Raw genomic sequence first — 23,217 nt, 5'->3', positions numbered from 1 at the left:
TGATATGGAAATAATTTAGCCGCTGTGTACCCCCCTCACTCTACAATTAATCTGATGGTTATTTTTATGTCCCACCTCAATAATATACTTGAACATACTGTACTCGTGGGATAAGAGACGTACACAAACGTGAAACAAGCATCCCAAACCAAGCCCTACAGCGAAAATAAGTTCTATATCACGACCATAAAATCAACACAATATTAATAGTCTTATACAAATAAAAACATCAAACTCAACAAGCTTTCGTTATCCTCCTAAGGGACATAGTATATTTCAAACTTCGATATTCACGTAAAAAACGTTCAACGAGGAAAAGTTTCTCGAAATTCGGATTGCATCTATTGTGGCGGTTACCTAGGATTCTATAGAAGAGTATGTAAATAAAATATACAAGATTTCAAGATTTAAACCATTTGAGGAATAGTATGTATCAATGGTTTACTTTCACAAAACTATTTGTAACGTTTACAGTATCTGACACCTAGTAATTTCAGTAATTTATATGCATTTAAATTTGTAGTCTGGAAAGTATTCTCCAAATTTCTTGTGAACCAATTATCTAAGCTGAAATCCATGATATTGCTTGAAAACAATCTCGACATTAGAAAGTCTGTATTATTTTGGTAGGAATGATATTGTCAAATTCTTGCAGAATGTATATGAGAGTTATTTTTTATATCGGAACAGATATTTGTTAAGAAAACGAAATGTGTGCGGCATCTTTACTGAGAAAATATACACAACTGCGGCTCCATTAGGTGTAAATACACTTCACCAAAAAAGTCTCGCATCACTATGATTTTTGAAACATTGTAATGAGAAGTTGATCATTGCAATGAGAAGTCCTAGTAATTTTGGTATAAATTTTTCCTCTCAGTCATTAACACTTGTTACTGTTTTTGAAAGTTAGCTGATATCAAATCTCTCGATTCCACCTTTCTGTGAATATTGTCCCTAGTTCTTTCACCATGACAATACACCTAAAAACATGCCATCTTGATATGGTTACGCTGCCACATACAGCTAACACGCCTGACCTGACCCGATAAAACTTTTTGTATTCCCACGGATGATAAGAGGCATAAGAGAACACCGATTTTACAATATTACAAAGCTCAAGAACACGGAAAAAATTAAAAAAGAGACAGGTAGAAACAAATTCCTAGAAATATTCAAATATGAAAAAATCCTGAGGAAATATAACAGACTATTTCCTTCGAAAAATTTAAGCCAACCAAAAAGCTGTAATATTTTATGTTTACCTAGCAACGATCAAATTTCAGCGATAATACTGCACTAGTGCAAATTATCGATAATTTGCACTAGTGCCAAATTTTCGTCTAGGATTAATAAACATCATTTGGTTTTAATTTTATATTTTAAGTAAAGGAACAATTATTGTTTATTTTAAATTAAATTTTTCTCGGGAAATAGTCTGCCAAAATGCCCTCTCGTGCATGTCAAATTGTCTCATAATTTCCTCTCGTGCGCATTCGCGCACTCGAGAAAATTAAATTATCGACAATTTGACATGCACTCGGGACATTAATATTGAATATTCAATATTTAATATTAAATTATCGACAATTTGACATGCACTCGGGACATTAATATTGATTATTCCTTTAGAAAAAAAGACGAACTAGAAAACTGTGACAGAAAGGAATATGAAGAAGTGGTAAGAAAGTTTGAAAAAGAACTAACAAAGCTACCTACATGAAATAACTTGTAAGTTGAAAGTCTCACATTGATCCACGATGTAGCACAGGTCGTCAATGAAGAAGCTACTACCCCACTTCAAGGACAAAAAAGGCTGGTTAATTGTATAAAGTTTGAATTTTGTCAAGTTCTTTGAAGTAAACTTTGAAAACACCGTTCATCTTCAAAGTATACTAACTTGGTCAGGAGTAGTAGCTTTTGGTTAAAGATGAATAAGGCTAGAATGTATTCATAAACGAAAACTAATACAAGATTAACTACCCAATCATTATTAGAATATTATCTTGAATAATAATATTCTTTGCATTTCTACTCCGAGCAGATGGGCTAACAGGATATTATTAGATTTTTTTTCTAGTCAAGACATAAGAAATTAAGTTATTACGATACTGTCGTAGGCTTGTTACGATTTTCTTCAAATATTTTTAATATTCATTGGATCACTTATTGTGGGTAAATAATCACTTCTATGTTAATTCTAACATTAGAGTTTTTGAAAAAATTTAATTTGTTATCGACCTCCCACTCCATTTGAAAAATTCAATAAAATCTCGGAATGTATTCGAAATCGTCCTCTATCTACCTACACTAAAAGTGTTTAAACCAAAGTTTTTTAGTAAAACTTGTGTTGATATTATTGTTTACATTCACAGGTACCTTTTTGACGTTGCTGGTTACATAATGCTCGCAAAATTCCAGTTATCTTCATTAATTTCTTTTCATTTTAAGCAAATTCTGTATAATAGTTTCCGTTTAAATTCATTTTTTTGTGTTTATTTAGGGAACATAACGAATAGAATATAACACATTCCTGTTTAGTTATATTTTAAAAAAATATGAATTCAAATTTTTCATGTGTTAAATTTTTGTTGCTAAGCATTTTTCACGGCAATAAATATTATTTTGGAGAATCTTGTCCAGGGATAATTTGTTTATATCAATTTAACTCATAAGTTCTTTCCAGCTTTTCTACCTTTTTTTAATAATTTTAAACGTCGATCATTAAAAAGTTGGCGGTGTTCAATTTAATATTAATTATTCACCCCGCATCTAAGTACCAGTTGTTTATATACTTTAACTGAGGCTGAATACCACTTTCTGAGGAAGAGTCTCCAGCCAGAAAAATTAGGTTAAAAGTTTTAAACCTTTTGAATAAATCTGAATTGTTTCATTTGAATATAATCTAATAATTTTCTTTTCAACTTTTAATGCAACGGAATTTGCCCATATAACGATAACGAAGAAAATAAGAATATCAGATAATATTTTATCAATATAACACTGAAATGTTAGGGGCTGTTTTATTATGAGTTGGTCTTAAAATCAAAAAAGTTCGTTACTTAAAACGAATATATTTGAGATAAATAAAAGTTAATGTTGACAAAACATACAAATTCTATCAAATGATTTCAATAACACTCCTAAGTGCAATTAAACTTAATAATTGATTTGTTTGGTTAAATAAAATTATGTTGCTCTGGATTATTCAATATTGAAATCAAGATATATACACAGATTTTTCTGATGCATTGATCAATAAATTTCGATTATTTCTTTTAAAATGTTTTCTATTTTTATAACACTCAACGTGTTGCGATGAACGTTCTAATCTATATGATTACCAAAATAAATTTTGATTTTTTATTCTATTGAGCTCAATGTTAATCGTTTGATTTATATATAAAATCAAACTGGTGATTAGTCACGATTGACTAGTTAAAAAACAAAAGCACGAAAAATAATTTTCTGCAATACAAATAACAATTTTTCAATTATGGGGGAATGGGAGGATTTTTCAATTTAATGACCTTTTTTAATACCATACCAAGCTTTCGAATGACTTTGCATCCATTTTCAAGGCTGTAAAATACTAAAAACTGGTTCATATCACTATTCACTATTATCGGTGAATGTATCGGTATAAATGTAATGAACAATAATATGAAAATGTGACAATTCTACACGTTGTGAATTTATATTTTTTTGAAATGCTTGATTAAATAATAATTGTGATTTGTTATTCACTATTTTTGTAGAATAGATATAATTCTAAATAAGTTAATGACCTAGATTTATTGAATACGTTTTTATAGCTTCAGCATAGAAATTGTCGGGTTACGAGAAAAACGTTTTATGGAAATATGAGATAAACACACTATAAGTAGATCGTTGTCCCTGTATGGTCTCGCCAGCTGCTTCGTAACTGCGCCCCTGAATCCTTGGCATATTCGATCTAAAATGAGGCAAATAAAGTACTTTTTCATCCTATAATGAATAGCTTATTCTAGCGGTGATGCATGTAATATTCTTTTACCTTAGTCGTAGAAAAAATAGAAAATGCTTCAGGAAGATAAATGATTTTAGGAAAATTACAAGATGGCAGTTGTATCTTAATAATTTAGAAAATGGTGCAAAATTCGGTATAGTTTTATACGGGACTTAAAATACAAATAAACATGCATCCATAGTTTATTTGAAAATGCATGGTAGCAACGCTTTATGACAGTCTCCATATACGAGGACATATTGAAAAATTCTTAGCCTACTATAGAACCAAACAAAATTTCGATGTCAAAATATTTTATTACTCAACATATTCTCCTCTTAATTTGGATACATTTATTACAGCGAACCTGTAACGTCCCTAGCCCTTTCAAAAAAACTGTTTCTTCTTGCTATGCAAACCAGACCTCCACAGCTTTTGTTACCTCCTCGTTTGAAGAAAATTTAAGACCCTCTAAACTTTTTTTCAGTTTAGGAAAGAGAAAAGAGGAAACAGCTTTATATTTATTCATCGTACGAGGCCTAACATAAAATTTACTTTTAGAAAAAAGGGGACTCATAATTACAGGAAGTCCGTCAATGGAAGAGCCTTGCTTCAAAACTAGCGACCAAAAAATTCTTCAATTTTAGATAACTTCAGCAATCATGGAAGAAAATATCTCGAGTAAGAGCCAGCAATGGATTCACAGTTGTCATTTCAAAATTCAAAGAACCAACCTCGGGTATAACATTACGATATTTTCCGACTTCTTTGATTTTGTTGCACAGTAGTAGTACCTATATTCAAAGAAACAAAACATTGTATGAATTTGGTAGAACGTTAGGAAATATTAAGTTATGAAGAGAAATGAAATTATTTGTTGAAGGAATTTATAATTAAGGTAGATACAAAATTGAGAAGAGAAGATAAAAATGTTTTTTATTTGAATGAAATATTGGAAGATGAAGCACATTTTATGAAAATATATTGAACAGACGAACTTGTGAAAATATTCGCAGGCATTCATAAGATTATCTACTGGCTTGAAGTTTCTAAATAGCAGAGGTTCCCGTTTGATTGTCACAATAACATGTAAATTACTGATATGCAATCGTAAACCGAATTTATGTACTCATATTTTATTAAACTAAAGTTTAAGAAAAACTAAATACTAAATAATAGCAAGTTACTAAACTACTAAACAACTAAATAACAAGTTACCATTGAAGATTGGGGTAATAATTACCTAAATTTTTAAATTGTCATTTCCTATTCTTTGTCGCTGAGGTATAGATTTGTTGGTTAATCCTATATATTTTGATTGATTACATTTTGGATGAAAATGAAAACCATAAAAATTATGCCTACCAATCTAACCATACCTCATGCTTTTTTGGGGTGTAATAGGATGTATTAGATTTATAATAAAGTTCAAATGAATAATGTCGTATTATTACCTACAAAATCTGAGAAAATGACTTCTTTTTCAACGCACAGTTTCTAGACTTTTGAATCTTCGAATTTAGTTACCGAATTTCAATTTGGTTACTACGAATATATCTTGAAACTTAATTAACCACTAATATATATATATATATATATATATATATATATATATAAGCGGTTTCTTATTGGGAACGTGGCAACGAAACACCACCAAAGTGGACTAACTAATATATTTTCCGAGCTTTCGAATACTTATGTATTCATCGTCTGGGACTGAAATTATGGTCAAACACAAAATAAGAAATATGTATAAATGTATAACAATCATAAAATTTCACTTACAATAATTAATTAATATTTTCGGTGGTTTTGAATTGTTTCCATTTTTATAAAATTTTCTAAATTGATAGGATTCAAGAATTCAAAAATTCAAAACCACCGAAAATATTAATTAATTAATGACATGTTGATTTTTTAACTGTATATATATATATATATATATTGTTATGGTATGAATATATCTAATATATCTAAAATAAATTATTAAATAATAATAAGATATAAATAAAGCAATAAGTTCAGTTCTGTTATTAGGTTACTTAGAGCAGTTTATCACATTAAAATAAATAACATTCTTTATATTAAGTTTTGGCCAACACTATATTCTAAATTATTATTTAATTTTGACAAATGTGACATACCAACATAAATTTTAAGGTTATAAATGATAAAATATAAAAATTTTGACAACTGCAATGATAAAATTAATAACATAGGAATGAAATAAATACAACAAAGAAATTATAGAATAATATTATTTGAATAAAGTCACAATAATTTAAAAATTTAGAAATGACAATTTAGTAACTAACTTTTAAAATAAATATCATTGGTTAAAAAAAAATTTTTTTTGGCAGGAAAAAAAAGAGTAAAATAATTTTAATTGAAATTTAAAAAATTAAAATCTTGATAAAAAAGGCATAAAATATTCAAAGGATTGATAATTAATAATTGTATAAGTGTAGTAATAAGAAATTAGTGAAAACAAATAAAATGAAATAAGTGAGAATACTCACAAAGGGACAATTTCCAAGATAAAGAAGTTGGGAAAAGGAAAAGAACAGGAGTGGAACTACAGCGGAGTATCTGTTTATTCTGCAAGGCCGTAACAATTTCCAATTAAAAAAAAAATTAAAAATACAACATAACAAACACTTAAGGTACTGTTCTATTAAGTTTAAGTATTTCTTTTAGTATATAATATTTGAGTTCACATTTCCATATAATTTAGTTTTATGAGTGTAATTACGAGTATGAATGAATGAATGAATGTTTGTAAAATTAAATAATTGTAATAGCTAGTTAAGAAATTGTATATTTTGAATATTTTATTCATTATAAAGAACAGACCCGGTCTTAAAACTATTATAACTGACCTTATAACCATAACAATTTATCGCAATAAAATTTTTTAATTTGACCTCACAATATAATACCCTGAAAATAAAAAAAATGATAAAACATAATAAAATAAAGAAATTCAAATAATTATTAATGGCGCCCAAATTAAAAATCTGATTTTATTTAAAATAAAATTTATAAAAATAAACATTACACATTATCATACCATAACAATAATGGCGCCCAACGTGGGGCATATATAAAAATTGGGCATAAAAAAAATTGGACATAACAAAATTTGGCATTGAAGAGTTTACAGTAATAACAAATTTAAACAAGAAAAATGGGAAAAGGAATGACACTCAGAGATGGGAAACAAATAAGAGCAGAAGGAGAATCAGATGAAGAAGAAAGGAGACATGGAATGGGTGATTTCCAAGTACATTATATGGAACAAGTCCATAATGAAGAAACAAAGAGAACTGAAACAGAAGAAATGATAGAAAATCAAACAGCAGAAAATTCAGAGAAAAAGAAAGAGAGGATGGATATAATGAGTATGTTCCAGATTATGATAAAAAAAATGGATGAATCTAAAGAAGAAATAAAACGAGAAATGAATACAAATAGTCAAAGAATGGAAGAGAAAATAGAAGATATGAGAAAACAATTGGAAGAAGTAAGAAGCTATGCTGAAAACAAAATACAAGAGACAACAAAACAAGAAATTCGAGATGAAATGCTAGGAAGATTAATGGAAGTGGAAGAAATACAATCTAAAGAAATGGAAAATATTAAGAAAAATGAAAATGAATTAAAAATGGAAATAGGTGGGAATAGTAAGAAAATAGAAATAAATACTGAGAAGATAAAGAAATTAGATAGAGAAATAATGAAAACGAATAAAAATACACAAGATATGGAGGAAGAGATGAACAAAGAAATAAAAATGAGTTTTAAGATAGCAGAAGAAGAGAATTATAAAACAAAAAGGAAATTTAAAATGGAAATAAAGAACATACAAGGAAAAATAGAACAAATTGAGAAAAAAGAATGAGTATGGAATATGTTGGAGGAGTAAAAACAATTTATGGAGCAACTAGTCAAAAATTTGATGGAAATATTAAAAAACTGCATACAAAAATATTCATAAGAATTTTGAAAAATCGAATAAGAGGAATAAATAATATTGAAGACATAAAGGAAATAATAAGAGATCATTTAGAAAATCATGCGTTGATATGGTTTTCTGCCAGGGAAAAAGATATGTCGGAATTTCAAGATTTTGAAACGGCATTTTTACAATATTTCTGGGGGGAAAATACTCAATCAACCATCAGGGAACAATTATATTTCGGAAAGTTTGATGAAAATAGAAGCCATAGTTTAAACAATTATGCAATCCAACTACATGCGATGACACAATATCTGGAACCACCAATCCCTGAGGAGGAAATCGTTATGTTCATAGCAAGGCATTTCAAGGCAGAATTGGCTGAGACCATTGCAATACAAAATATAAGAAAATTGGATCAATTATCTATGTATCTACAAAGAGTAGAGAGAAATTTGATCAGACATGAAAATTCACAACAAAATATAAGAATAAATTATAGAAACAATTAAAATAATCAGAGAAACAACAATCAAAATAACAATGGGAACAACAGCTTCCAAGCATTGAAGAATATTTAAATGGAATACCGAATACAGTAACTGAAATTTCTCCTATTGTTTTAATGAAACATATTTTGCCAAATAGACCATGGATACCTAAAAACTTAGAAAAATATGATGAGTTAGTTGAAAAGGTGAATTTAAAGTTAAAAAGAGCTGAAGAAAAATTTGTTAAAAGAAAATCAAAAGAAATAAAAAGAAGAGTAACATTTAAGAAAGGAGATCTAGTAATTTTGAAAGCATTACTGGTACCAAATAGAAGAGACAACAAATGTGCAAAACTAAAATTGCCATTTGAAGGACCTTACGTTATTAGTAATGAGGAAGGAATCAACAGTTACATTTTGAAAGATCCCATTAGTGAGAGAATAAGAGGAATCTTCCATGTTAATCAGTTATATAGATTTTATACATAAAACGAAAGGACATGACTGATAAATTTATTGATATTTTATTAATACTAAAAAAATTATAACTGGGAATTTATCACAAAATAATTATTGGAATAAAATACAATAATTGAGAACAATTTATAAAGAAGAATTAAAATTTGGTTTTCTTATTTCTTTTATAAATAAAATAAATCAAGAAAACAAATTTTGGGAATGTTGTTATGGTATGAATATATCCAAAATAAATTATTAAATAATAATAAGATATAAATAAAGCAATAAGTTCAGTTCTATTATTAGGTTACTTAGAGCAGTTTATCACAATAAAATAAATAACATTCTTTATATTAAGTTTTGGCCAACACTATATTCTAAATTATTATTTAATTTTGACAAATCCTGTATAATCAAAGAATTTAATCCATAAATTGACAGATAAAAACAGGAGCACCAACTTCAAAAATTTATGTGACATACCAACATAAATTTTAAGGTTATAAATGATAAAATATAAAAATTTTGACAACTGCAATGATAAAATTAATAACATAGGAATGAAATAAATACAACAAAGAAATTATAGAATAATATTATTTGAATAAAGTCACAATAATTTAAAAATTTAGAAATGACCATTTTGTAACTAACTTTTAAAATAAATATCATTGGTTAAAAAAAACAATGAAGAAAAGAATCAACAACGGGAGAAATTTTTTTGGCAAGAAAAGAAAAGAGTAAAATTATTTTAATTGAAATTTTTAAAAATTAAAATCTTGATAAAAAAGCCATCAAATATTCAAAGGATTGATAATTAATAATTGTATAAGTGTAGTAATAAGAAATTAGTGAAAACAATTCAATAAAATGAAATAAGTGAGAATACTCACAAAGGGACAATTTCCAAGATAAAGAAGTTGGGAAAAGGAAAAGAACAGGAGACGAACTAAAGCGGAGTATCTGTTTATTCTGCAAGGCCGTAACAATTTCCAATTTAAAAAAAAATTAAAAATACAACATAACAAACACTTAAGGTACTGTTCTATTAAGTTTAAGTATTTCTTTTAGTATATAATATTTGAGTTCACATTTCCATATAATTTAGTTTTATGAGTGTAATTACGAGTATGAATGAATGAATGAATGTTGGTAAAATAAAATAATTGTAATAGCTAGTTAAGAAATTGTATATTTTGAATATTTTATTCATTATAAAGAACAGACCCGGTCTTAAAACTATTATAATCTGACCTTATAACCATAACAATTTATCGCAATAAAATTTTTTAATTTGACCTCACAATATAATATCCTGAGAATAAAAAAATGATAATAACATAATAAAATAAAGAAATTCAAATAATTATTAATGGCACCCAAATTAAAAATCTGATTTTATTTAAAATAAAATTTATAAAAATAAACATTACACATTATCATACCATAACAATATACAGTCCTTTTCAGATAAAAGTATCCACCTTTAATAACTTTTGTAATACTGGTATTTAGAAAAAATCCAAAAACACGTCAATTTATATTGGAAGGGGCAAGCATTATGGCTTATTTAATAGAAAATGATGATAACCTTTCCGAAGATTTACTGGTATTTCAACAAGACGGAGCTCCCCCACACTATGCTATGCCTGTCCGACAATTTTTAAACGAAACATTCCCCGCTCGTTGGATAGGTAGAAGTGGGCAGATGATGGAGTGGCCACCTAGGTCACCGGATTTAACACCCCTAGACTTCTTATTATGGGGGTATTTAAAAACAAAAGTTTATGCTACCCAACCAGAATCTCTGGATGATTTACGAGAGAGGATAGAAAGTGAATGTCGACAATTAAATCCAGCCGTATTAAGCAATGTCAGAGAGGCATTTCAAAATAGATTATACCATTGTATGGAAGAGAATGGTACTTATTTTGAACACTTATTGTAACTTCATAATAAATAGCACAGTTAAAAAGATTAAAGAGTTTGAACTGTTGTACAACCCATTTTAGTACAGGCAAATAAGGTGAAAGTAAATAATAAGTAAAATTTGTGCTCTTAAAAGAAAAATTGTTTATCTCATAAACTAACCACTTTAACCTACAAGCATTATACATTTTTAAAATCAGCTCAAAGAGGAGTATCCAAATTTTACATAAAAAATATGAAAAGTAATTTAAAAAAATAAAGGGGATGCTGCTAGGGGTGAGGGGGTGGCTTTTCCAGTAAGTTTAAATAAGCCATAATGCTTGCCCCTTCCAACATAAATTGACGTGTTTTTGGATTTTTTCTAAATGCCAGTATTACAAAAGTTATTAAAGGTGGATACTTTTATCTGAAAAGCACTGTATATTCTTTTAAATGTTCTTGATTTTAGGTCTTTTCTGTTGGATGGATGGATTTATAGTTGTTAAAAAATGTTATATAGATATTTTTGTCATCACAATAAGAGAAAAGCTAGTAGACTTTGCTCTAAACTTATGGACGAGAATATATTCCCAAGTACCTAGTTGTCAAAAAATAAGGTATCGCAAGCCTTCAGTCGCTCTCTTGCAGCTGCTCTATAACTTAAATAGATTTAAAGGTTTTGCCTCCAGAAGAAACGCTTGCTGTAAAATTTATACAATCACTGATTTATTTGATTTGTTGAATTCTTGCCACATTAACCGCTTTCACGCATCCATGGGCACAAAGAAACAATTCCATTTTTTTGAGAAATAAGATGTTTGTTGAAGGACTTGAAGATAATTAAATGAAGCCATACGTGAAAAAAATGAATAATGTAAAAATAATACTATGCATTTTATAAATGGTTAGGTTGGGTTAGGTTGGGTTAAGGTTGGTTAGGTTGGATTAGGTTGGGTTAGGTTGGGTTGGGTTAGGTTAGGTTAAGTTATGTTAGGTTAGTTTAGGTTAGGTTAGGTTAGGTTAGGTTAGGTTATAAATGGTTGGATCATAACGATAACTTTTTTGTTATTTTTATATGAAACCCTGAAATGCAAAAAATATTCATCTAATTTAACAAGGGAACTAAATCATTGTAATAGAGAATTTTTTGGATTGGTAAGAAATTGTTACGGAAATTCGAGAAATTCAACTCCAATTGAATATTCTAGTACATTCAAAAAATATTTACTTTGAAATAATTTTATGAGATTGAATGTACAAATTGTGAAGAAGATATTAAAACAGTTTTGCTCAATATAATTCTAAAAAAATATAAAGAAATCGATCGTAACTAGTAATAATTTTTGAAATGTTTTTATGCTTTATCTTATATTACTGGCTTTTTATTGAAAAATATAATCTGCAATCTTTTGTACTACCTGTATAATTTTTAGTGATGAAATCACTTTGGATAAAGAAGATGTAATTTTTTAGAGCATAAAACATATTCTAATTCTAAAAGCTCTACCTTCAAGTAATATTGTAGAACATTTCAAATTATTTGACATACATATTTCATGTCAAAATATTAGAAATATTCTTTGTTGAAAAATTTAATGAATTTAGTTGCAACGAAAATGTAAGAGTAAAACTTATAAAGCGTTATATAAATATGTGCTTTTTATGCATCCTTGTTGAGAGTTTCCTCTTAAATATTTTTTAAGACTAAAAGTCAGGTTGCGTATTTATTTTATATTTAAATTTGCAATCCAAAATATAACACATAGATATTCTCCAAAAAAATTGATTGCTAATTTGGAACAATCTGTTTAAATTTTATGAGGATATGTATGATGTATTTAATAGTTCGGTCAAGATTTTTGATGTTCAATGTTTTTTAATAACTGCGAGCGTCGGGTCGTCTCGGCGCGCTTTTGTAAGCACGACTTCAATCTTTCCGACAAGAGTGACTCTTATTATCATGGTAATATTTTGGTACTTAGATATTATCTTTTTACTTGTTACCGTTTCCAGTGTACGCTTCATTTTTGTTTTGATACAAGTATAACACGTTTCCGTTTTGCACTACAAATTATTGATTATTTTGATATACTGACACATGAGATAATATTTTATTGGAAATTTCTTGTTATTTTCCGTAGGTGACAAAGCTATTTTTTAGATTTCTATCTCTGTGGTTAAGAACACATACCTGATGACTTCGTTATGAATGGCAGCGAAGTGTTTTGCAATTTATTATTTAAGTTTCTTCTTCCTATATTCTTATTCTCAATTATCTTATGTGCTTTCGCTATGGTGCCGTCTTGATGGCCTTTTCTCACAAAACTTTCATGTGGGAGGGAAAGGGAGGAAAGGCCATGGTTTGTTTTATTCATATTTTTTATATAGTGTAAGCACACATATTTTTAGTCACGTAAGAAATTGAATTAATTTACATTAAAACCACTCGCGAGGCTGTGGTAGTACAGTTAACGGTCATAACTATTTATCGTACTAATTCTTCTTTAGTTTTGTAAATAGTTTACTTATCTCATCGTTGAGATGTTAAAAAGTTCATTATTTTTCATTATAATCCGTATCGGCGAAAGTGTTTAACATTTCATATGTTGATAAAAATTTTTTTTTATATTTCATAACTTAGTATCGGAACCGTTCAGTTTTTTCTGGTAATTATTATTTTATCCTGAAATTGTTTTTATTGTTCTTAATATTAATATTAATTCTTCACCCCATCTAAGTACCAGTTATTTATATACTCTACCTGATGCTAATATAAATACCACCACTACCTGAGGCAGAATCTCCAGCTAGCGAAGCAAGATTACAAAATCAGTCATCAGTAAAAAGTATACGTATACGGTTGTGTTTTTGTTCTAAAACTTTGGTATAATAAAAATTGAGGAATGAGAACAAGAAATACAATAGTTCCGTGATCGTATAATTTTTATCTTTGAGGTTAAATAGTTTTCCACAAATCATTCGATGTTTTTCATTTCAGAGAAAAGCTTTCATTTGTTTTATGATAGTTTTTATATATTCGTTCCCAACTTACAACTGTTAAATCTCGCAATAATAACAGCGCATAATCGAGATTGTTTTATTTCAACTACATTACGAGCTGTTTAATATACCAGATTACTTAAACGAGTCTATCAAATTTTTTATTACTTATATTTCTTCCACAACTTCATAGTTATTTTGGTTAGTTATAAAATGTCCATTAAATCGGGACCGATATTAAAATAGGTCACTGTAAAAATGCACGAATTTGATAAACTGACATTTTCGTGATACGAATACACTGTTACGACTAGGGTATTATTAATGTAGTCCATAACCTTCACACATATGTTTTGATATCAAGACTATTATTAGAACGTGAACCGTAAATCTAAATTACCGAAATAATGTTTATAATGAATCGTATTATATACGGAACAATATTACACACATGAGCTACTATATTTCAAGTTTATGCGAACCACATCTAAGCAGCATCAGTGAGGTTCATTAAAGTACTTCAGAAATACGGAAATAGAAATAATTGATTTGAATAAATTCTGTGACAATAAACATTTGCTATATTTACAAAACGTTTATGAAACTTACTTCTTTCTTTTCTTACGTTCGGATTATTAATTTTAAACTATATTTAGGTCAGTTGATTGTTATAATACAAATTTCTTTTTTTACTGGTACTCATAAAAAATTAGTTCACCTCACTTTACATTGTAACCTATTGTTTATAGATTTCCGTTAGAAACTATCAAGTATGAATCTGTTGAAGCGTGCCTACAGTTCCGACGAGCCACATTTGATTGTTCAAAGTTGAATAATTTAGCACGTGATTTGGGGTTATCAAAGCAACAGACTGAACGCTCTTGCTTCCCATCTTAAGGAATGGAACTTGTTAGCCAAAGAAATAAAAAAATACGACCTTTAAAAACAGAAATGCTACATTTTCTGCATTCTATAGTAAGGAAAATTCGTTGTGTGCGTGTACAAATATTGATGGTCTAATGAAGGAACTTAATATTGATCATAATCTCAGTGAGTGACGCCTATTTATCGACTCGTCTAAATACAGTTTAAAAGCAGTGTTATTACACAATAGAAATTTAAAACCGTTTATACCAGTTGCTCATTCTGTAAAGATGAAAGAAGTTATGAAAATATGTGCTTGCTTTTAGACAAAATTAACTACAACAAGTATAAGTGGCAGATATGTGGAGACCTGAAGGTGATTGGAATTTTAATGGGACTTCAGCAGGGTTTACGAAACGTTGCTGTTTTCTTTGTCTATGGGACAGTCAGGCAGTAGATCATCACTATGTAAAAAAAATTGGCAAGCAAGAATTGAGTTTCAACCGGGATCTCAAAATGTTCAATGACACATAAAACAAAAGATTGTACCAATTGTAGATCCCAAAAATGTCCTTCTTCCTCTCCTTGACATTAAACTTGGATTGATGAAAAACCATGTCTATGGATAAAGAGGGTGATGGATTCAAATACCTTAGAGAAGTCTTTCTCCAGTTGAGTGATTCAAATTGAAGGAAGGTTTTTTATTGAGTTACAAATAAGGAAATTGCTGGATGATGACAATTTTGCAAAAAAGCTCACCAGACAGAAACTTAGAGCCTGGGAGGCATTTGTTAGTGAAGTGAGGGGATTTTTGGGCAACTATATGGATACAAACTACCAACAGTTAGTTGATGATCCTCCATTTCAATCTGACATTTTTTCCGAAAATTTGGGAGCTGTCAGTGAAGAGCAGGGTGAAAGGTTCCACCAAGATATTAGAACAATGGAAATTCGGTATCAAGGACGATGGGATTCGGCCATAATGGGTGATTACTGTAGGTTTTTAAAAAGAGAAAGTGCAATCCCTCATAAAAGGAAAAAGTAGAGCTAATTGATGTTTTTTTTTCTACCAGTGAATTAGAGATGCTGGTCCCTGATACCTGATACATAATATACTTACTCCCAAATTGTCTGCACGATGGGGATGAGGTATGGAAACATCAATATAATTCAAGATTCAATCTTTAGCAATAGACAATGCTGTATTGTATGTATGCATGTATTCTTCAGATTTTGCCCACAGAGATTATCAGTTGTTTCCAACGAACAGTGTGAGGTGAACAATAATGAAGCCATATGTGATTTGATGAGATTGAACAATCTTACTTTAAAATCGCATTAGACTCGTAAATGTTAAAACATTGATGGCTAAAATGTGTCCACCTTAATTCCTGTATTAAGCGTATATTAAGGTGTTACACGCAAAATAATGCTAAAACAAATCTAAGTTTGGAAAAGAAGAAAACTATAACAAATTCTGTGAAGAAATCGCCAAGAAAAGCTGTGTTCCATATACAAATTGTCCAAAAGGGTCGTACACAGACACTTGTATGACAAGATAATTTAAAAACTTGAACAACTATTTGGTATGGTATTGAAATAACTTACTAATTGTATGTAAAGTTCACTACACTTCACAGCTCTATATTAGCCCTCATTTGTATTTTTAAACTGAATTTTTTATTAAAAAGAAAAACATAAACCACCACAAAACTAAACATTGTTAATAGTTTTCCTACTTTTTAATGTAGAACATCAATCATTTGCGAATGGTATTAATTGGAAGTATTCGAAAAATAAATTATTTGTAGTATCCACTTTTCACTCGTTTCAAGTAAAAAATAATCAGTGTTGATACAGCATATATGGTCCACGAGTTTACAGCAATAACGTCTCTATACATACAAGGTGGTCCAACAAAAAAATTGAACCTAGCTTTTCTTTTTTTTTGTGTAATTAAATTCAAAAATGCTCGAACACGTCGATTTTGCTTTTGAGGGGGACACATTTTAAACATATTATTCGATGATCTACGCCTTCAACCCCCTAACGGGGGTGAGTAACAGCCCTAAAGTTTTAAATGGAACGAGGGGTCCACTGATATATCATTTGAAAGAGCATAAAATTGTCTTTCGAATGATACCCTATTTGTTGAATTTTATGAATTAATGAAAAATGTAAATAAGTTTTAATTATTACGAGTGAAAACAACTGCAATCGTTAGAACATTCAAATGTTTGTTATTTTTAACATGATTTGAACAAAAGTAAGCTAGCCGATAAATTGATTTATGAAAACCTTACATCAACGAATGTTGAAAATGGGACACATTTGATTCCATACAATAATACACATTTTGTTCAAATCTATTTCTAACATTTTGTAGCATATCAGGTGTAATCTGTAATCTGTTTAGCATGTTTAGGTAGACTTCATCAGTTAAATTTACAGGAATAAAAAGCGGTCCTATGATATGATTTCCTAGTATGCCATACCAGACGTTTATTTTTTGAGGATATTGGTTATGAACCTCCCGGAATAAATGTGGGTTACTATCATCTCAGTAACGGCAATTGTGCCTATTTACAGCTCCATGCGGATCTTCAATTAAACGCTGGCTCATTGTTTGATAAAATTGCAGCCCTCTATCAGGATCATCCTCATTTAGGTCCTGTACTAGTTTGAATTTGTACGGATGAAGTTTGTAAGTTTTTAAAATTCGTATTATGGACGAACAGGAGACATCTGAGGCTTCAGCTAGTTAACGAGTACTTTGAGTATGATTCAATTCAACACGCCCTAACACGGCGACTTCCACAGCTTCATTTCTGATCGGTTTCTGCGGCTGGTGTTTTACATTATAGACAGATCTACAAACTTTTTTACTAACTTGCCACAACTATTATTTTGAAAATAAAGTTTTATTTCAACTCGTCGTTCTGGTATAGAGTAAATCATTTTGTACCTTGATATTAAAATAACTTAAAAAGCAACCAAACTGAATCAATGAAGAGACTAAAATAAACTGTATAAATTCTTTTCCTATACGTATTTGCAGTTTGCATTTAAACAAAAAAAAAACGCAAACGATTAGTGAGGAATTTAGTTCTGATAAATAATGTCGTGCTTTTGAAATCCCATTTCCCTTTAGATTAAATAAGCTAGAAATGATTGTAGTTGTTTTCACTCGTAATAATTGAAACTTATTTGTATTTTTGTTAATAAATTCAACAAATATGGTATCATTAGAAAGACAATTTTGTGCTCTTTCAAATATATCAGTCGACTCCTCTTTCCATTTAAAATTTTAAGGTTTTTACTCACCCCTGCTAGGCGGTTGAAGGCGTAGATTGAATAATGTGTTTAAAATGTGTCCTGCTCAAAAGCAAAATCGACGTGTGCGAGCATTTTTGAATTTAATTACAAAAAAAGGAGAAAAGCTAGGTGCAAACTTGTCGTTGGACCACCCTGTATAGTCAAGTAGTTCACATAGTGTTTACATAGCAATTCATTCTCAAACAAAAACCAAGCACCATACCGAAATCCCGTTAAAAATGATAATTATTATTATATATTATTGGCAAGTACACATAACGCTCCTACGTTTTCAATATTTTTAATATGAACTGAAATAATTAATCTTTTTCACAATTAGAAAAAACATTGTGTGTCGTAACCTTCTTCTGGAGAACGAGCCATGCTAGTTACAAAACTTAATGCTTTTCCCAACTGGTGGCATAAATAATTATTTGATGAGTTGAAATCTCCCACTAAATTGTACTGAACAAACTATTTACACTACCACTACACCAAGACTCACAATGTATGACCATAGAGATATTACAGATAGAGTAGGCATGCTATAGGCGCCCATACAAGTGGGAGCGTCTGGCCGATAGAAAGAGAGAGAGAATAATTTATGTATTGCTGTCTCTGTCTAATGGCGCATGCGCGTTGGTTAGATTTCGTGTACACACTTTACCGTTGCCCGTTGAATCAGAGACACGCATGCGCAGTACGCAACAAAAGAAAGAGATAGAAATACATAAATGATTCTCTTTCTCTTTTCATTCGCGAGACGCTCTCACTTGTAGGCATGCCTACTCTATGGTAATATCTCTATGTGTATGACACGCGATACAATAATCAAATAAACTCAGTTTACCTTCAGTCCCTGCAGACGATAACTTGGTTATCGAAACGTGCGTTTGATGGTATAATTGTGAGATTTGGTGTAGTTGTAGTGTAAACAGTGTGTCCAGTATGAATATCACCGACGCGACGGTTCCAAAAATTACAATTTAGTGCCACTAACTTAGTTCATGTTTTTTAATGATTATTTTGACCAACATTGTTTATGTTGTCGCCATTGGCATCTGCTATGTTTATTGTACATTAAAATGAAACATTAGGCAAACTTGAGTGTTTTAGCTGCTGATAAAAAAATACACACAAAATTAACAAAAGTAATAAATTACGTCTGAAACAAATGATCTAATATATTTGGTAAAATCGAACGTGATTGTAAGGAGTCATTAGCAAATTGGGCTGAAATCTTTCCTGTAAAAAATCCTAAGATTAATTGAATTTCTATTGAATAAACAGGTGATTTATCGTTAAAGATAAAAATATAAAAAATTTGAGATATGTGTAGTTTGATTTATATGGGATATAAAGATAGTAGTGAGTTCGAAGGTACTCACAATATACACCATAAATTGTGGAGAAAACTAAGGATACAAACGTCAAAATGTACCAAACATTTATAGATATAGAAAAATCTTTCGTTCGAGGATCACAAGAAATAGTCAGGTGATAGTTAAAAAACAAAAATATATCACAAAAACTCATTCAAGGAAAAATGAGCCTATTATCAAAATTTTGTCAGAACCGATAACATGTAACCAAGGTATTTTTTTGGCGAAGTAAGTAATTAGATAAAGAGGAGTTTGGAACCCGCTACTATTCAATATTATAATGGTTAACTTAAGAACAGCAAGCCAATAGAAATACAACAAAATTTTCCGTTGGGAGCCAGTCCATCTCTCAGAATGAGCTGAATGGAAATTAATTGAAAGAGATCTAAGATAATGGCAAACAATGAGGTTGTGAACCTTAGTATGACGCCAATACACTAGAACAAGTTAACAACCTCACGAAGAGAGGAAAATAGAAATAAATACTACAATAAAGCAAATATGTGTGTATACAATCTGAGGCTGCAAAAGCTAGATATTAACAGAGAGGCTCCAAATACAACAAGGAAACATAAGAAACTTAAAGAAATCCTTGAAGTTACAAATATATATTTCAACTCCTTCTTCTTTCTTCTCTTCTCCTAAGACTTAGTCTTGTTTCTTCTACTATTCAGCGTTTTGAAAAGTACATGTCCAGCTTTCGTGCCAGGAGGTCTCCTTGAAGTTGGTTTTTCAACCTTTGCCCATTTAGCTAATCGATCTTCCGTCATTCTGTCAACGTGGTCTCTCCAATATTGTCGTCACGATCTCGTGAATCGTACTATATTCTACTTCCCTTCTAGTTTTGCTTCTTATTTGAGCTCTTACACTCATTCCTTTGATAGTTCTCGATATTTTTATCTCTGCTACTCTCATCATATTCTTCGTGATTGTTGTGTCCCCTCAAGCTTTCTCTGCATATATGAGTATAGGTCTTATGATTGTTTTGTATATGCGGACTATATTATTGATGGATATATATGTTTTTTCATATGAAATCCCGCAGATATCCAGAGATTCTTAAGACCTCATTTACTTGGGTTAGTACTTCTTGTAAGTTTTTGACGCTTGTGATTTCGACTTCTAAGCATGTACATTACATACACTGGTGAATGGGGTTGTAGTTCACAGCTAGTTTACATCTTGTAGGCTCTTTTGCTGTTACCATTGATTCTGTTTTTTAAAGATATCTGCATATTAAGGTTTTCGGCCGTTGTTTGGAACCAGTATAGCAAACGCTGTAGGTCATCCTCGTTATCGGCTATCAAGAGTACCTCATGGGCGTAGCATAATATCTTTATTGATGTTCGTCCCATCTTGTATCCTCCAGGAGCTTCTTTCGCGGTATTAATTATTTTACTAATAACTAATAACTAAATTGAATGAGCTCAGACTATTACCTTCTCGAATTCCTTTTAGTATTGGAGCTTGTTCGGTAATCCTCTGTTGTGTTTAGATCTGTGTTTTTTGTTTTTATTGAGTTCTTCTAATACGTTTATGTATTTTACAGGTGTACTGTGTTCCCAAAGTATATTAATGATGATAGCTATTTGAGCTCTATCGAATACTTTCTTGAGATCAACAAAACAAACAAAACAAGGAACAAGTGTTTCGATATTCAAAGGATTTTCCAATTATTTTTCTGAGGATGAAAATTGGGTCTATTTTTGATCTATTTTCTCTGAAGCCTTGTGGTTTTTGGCTTATTTTTATTTTATTCATTATTTTTTTTATGATTTTGGTCAGCAGCTCACTTACAAAGATATATATATATATATATATATATATATATATATATATATATATATATATATATATATATATATATATATATATAAAATCAGTAGAACAGAAGATTAGTTTACCTCCAGATATTTTAGTTATCGAAAGCGTATTGGTGTAATTATGAGTGTTGGTCTAGAAGTAGTGTAATCAGTGTGTTCAATTATATTCGTGTTCAGGATTAAGAATTCAGGCAAAGGTGGACAGAATAAATTATTTAAGCAGTGCTCCCCTTTCCTTTAATGGTACTGCAAGGTAGGCCCAAGTTACGCTAGGAGCAAACAAAAGAATTAGGACATTCAAAATTACCAATGATATTTGAACAAATAAATATCAAAACATGTCAGAAATACAATATAATATTCCTTTTCCAAAATAATTAATAAATGTTACATCGCAAAACAATCATTATTGATCGTACAAACGCTTTGCTGCAATTTTTGGAACCGTTGGTGATATTCATACTGAACATACTGTTTATACTACCACTGTCACATATCGATGGAAATTTTTGAATATATTCAAATATTCATTTGGGAGCAGGTTTTAATCAACACTAAGCAATCGCGTCATACACCTTGCAGATAACATTTTAATAGTCATTTATAATGGTCTCAGATGTTTAGTATCATCCGTGTTCATATAGTCACTTTTAAATAAAAAAAAAAACATTCGCAAATCATTTTATGGCACAGCTCAGGATGATATTAACGAATTTCTTATCGATTAATTTGTTAGCTTTGTTCAATTAAAGTTCAGTTGTCTCCATATTAACTCAAACGCAAAAACAGTTTTTTCAAACGACTATTGAAATTAATATACCTACGAAATATCTGTAAAATTTCGATAGATGACGTCAGAAACATAACGGAAACAATATAATCAGTGTTAAGAAAGCGTTGAAAAATTATTCTCCGTCAAAACCTCCTCATACTATGAGGGTAACAAAAACATACAATATTTAATAGTATTCAACAAAATAAAAGAAAATGACTGATGTTTAAAATATTGGTACTTACCCCATCGGGATTATGCTTATAGGGTGGTCCGGCTCCACAAAATTCCACCAAAACATCTTGTAGCTTTTTTGTAGAATCTAAAATTAAAACAAATATTCTGAAATAATTCTTTTACGTGGATTAACATTCAATTAATATATTTATTTGCGAATATTAATGGTAGAAATGTACGGGTGCAATGTAATTGATTTACATTTATGGCATCTATATATTAATTGAAATTGGAAATATGTAATGCGAAACAATTTTACACTTTTGTGTTTCATGTAATTTCGGTCCCACGTAAAATAAACCCAGCCCAGGCAGTTCCCACGCGTTGCACACACGTGGACTATTTTGTAGAACTTGGTTTCAGGCATATTGAGCCCATCCCACGGCCTCACACCGGAGCGAAACTCCAAATTATTGGATACTGTAGTCGGCCGGACTGTTGATCGTTAAACGTTAGCCTCCATTATTTTCTAAAGTAAAATCGATTTCTTTGTTAAAATTTTAATTTTCATATTCAGATTGGCCTAGCAGATATCTTTTTTAATTGTAACCCTATCATTTGACGTCTTAGATTGATTCCACACCCTATTTCCAGTAAATTTTACTTAGTTCACTTTTTTCATAGTAGTAAACGTATAAAAGGGATACGGGGCTGTTCGGCCAATCCAAAACCCCCCTTTTCAAGAGGAGTAGGTACAATTCAATTAACAATAAGTTTTTTGCGCACACAAAACTCTTATGTCTTACGAATATGTTTGATCGTGAATCCATTGTCCATATGCCCGGTAATAATCTTTGAAACTTATTTGGTTTATTCTGAAAAAATTAAAAACGTCGCTATTTCTGTTCATATAGCTATTAAAGCTATATCGATATCGTTGTTTATTAAGGATTAGGAGGTCAATCAGATGGGCTCCGTCTTCTGATCCATCTGTTTTTAAATTTGGTATTGAAATGATAACAAAACGGACAAGTGATTCTGAAGAAAAATTAAATAAACCGTATCAGTTACTTTCCGTCAA

General features: G+C 30.1%; 1 protein-coding gene across 6 annotated transcripts in view; it reads right to left on the bottom strand.

Annotated features, from left to right (window-relative positions):
- LOC130442593 (diacylglycerol kinase 1) overlaps positions 1–23,217 on the bottom strand; it is a 358,993-nt gene that overhangs the window by 211,914 nt on the left and 123,862 nt on the right. For 5 of the 6 annotated variants that reach the window (XM_056776853.1, XM_056776857.1, XM_056776852.1 and 2 more), the window contains one exon: positions 22,205–22,281. In XM_056776853.1, coding sequence (XP_056632831.1) covers positions 22,205–22,281 — 77 coding nt within the window. Of the gene's footprint in view, positions 1–22,204; positions 22,282–23,217 lie in introns of those variants that run through there. The other variant, XM_056776858.1, reaches the window with a different exon arrangement.

Source organism: Diorhabda sublineata, chromosome 4, assembly GCF_026230105.1.
Source record: "Diorhabda sublineata isolate icDioSubl1.1 chromosome 4, icDioSubl1.1, whole genome shotgun sequence".
Taxonomy (NCBI): Eukaryota; Metazoa; Arthropoda; class Insecta; order Coleoptera; family Chrysomelidae; genus Diorhabda; species Diorhabda sublineata.
This window is presented reverse-complemented; position numbering and strand designations above follow the sequence as displayed.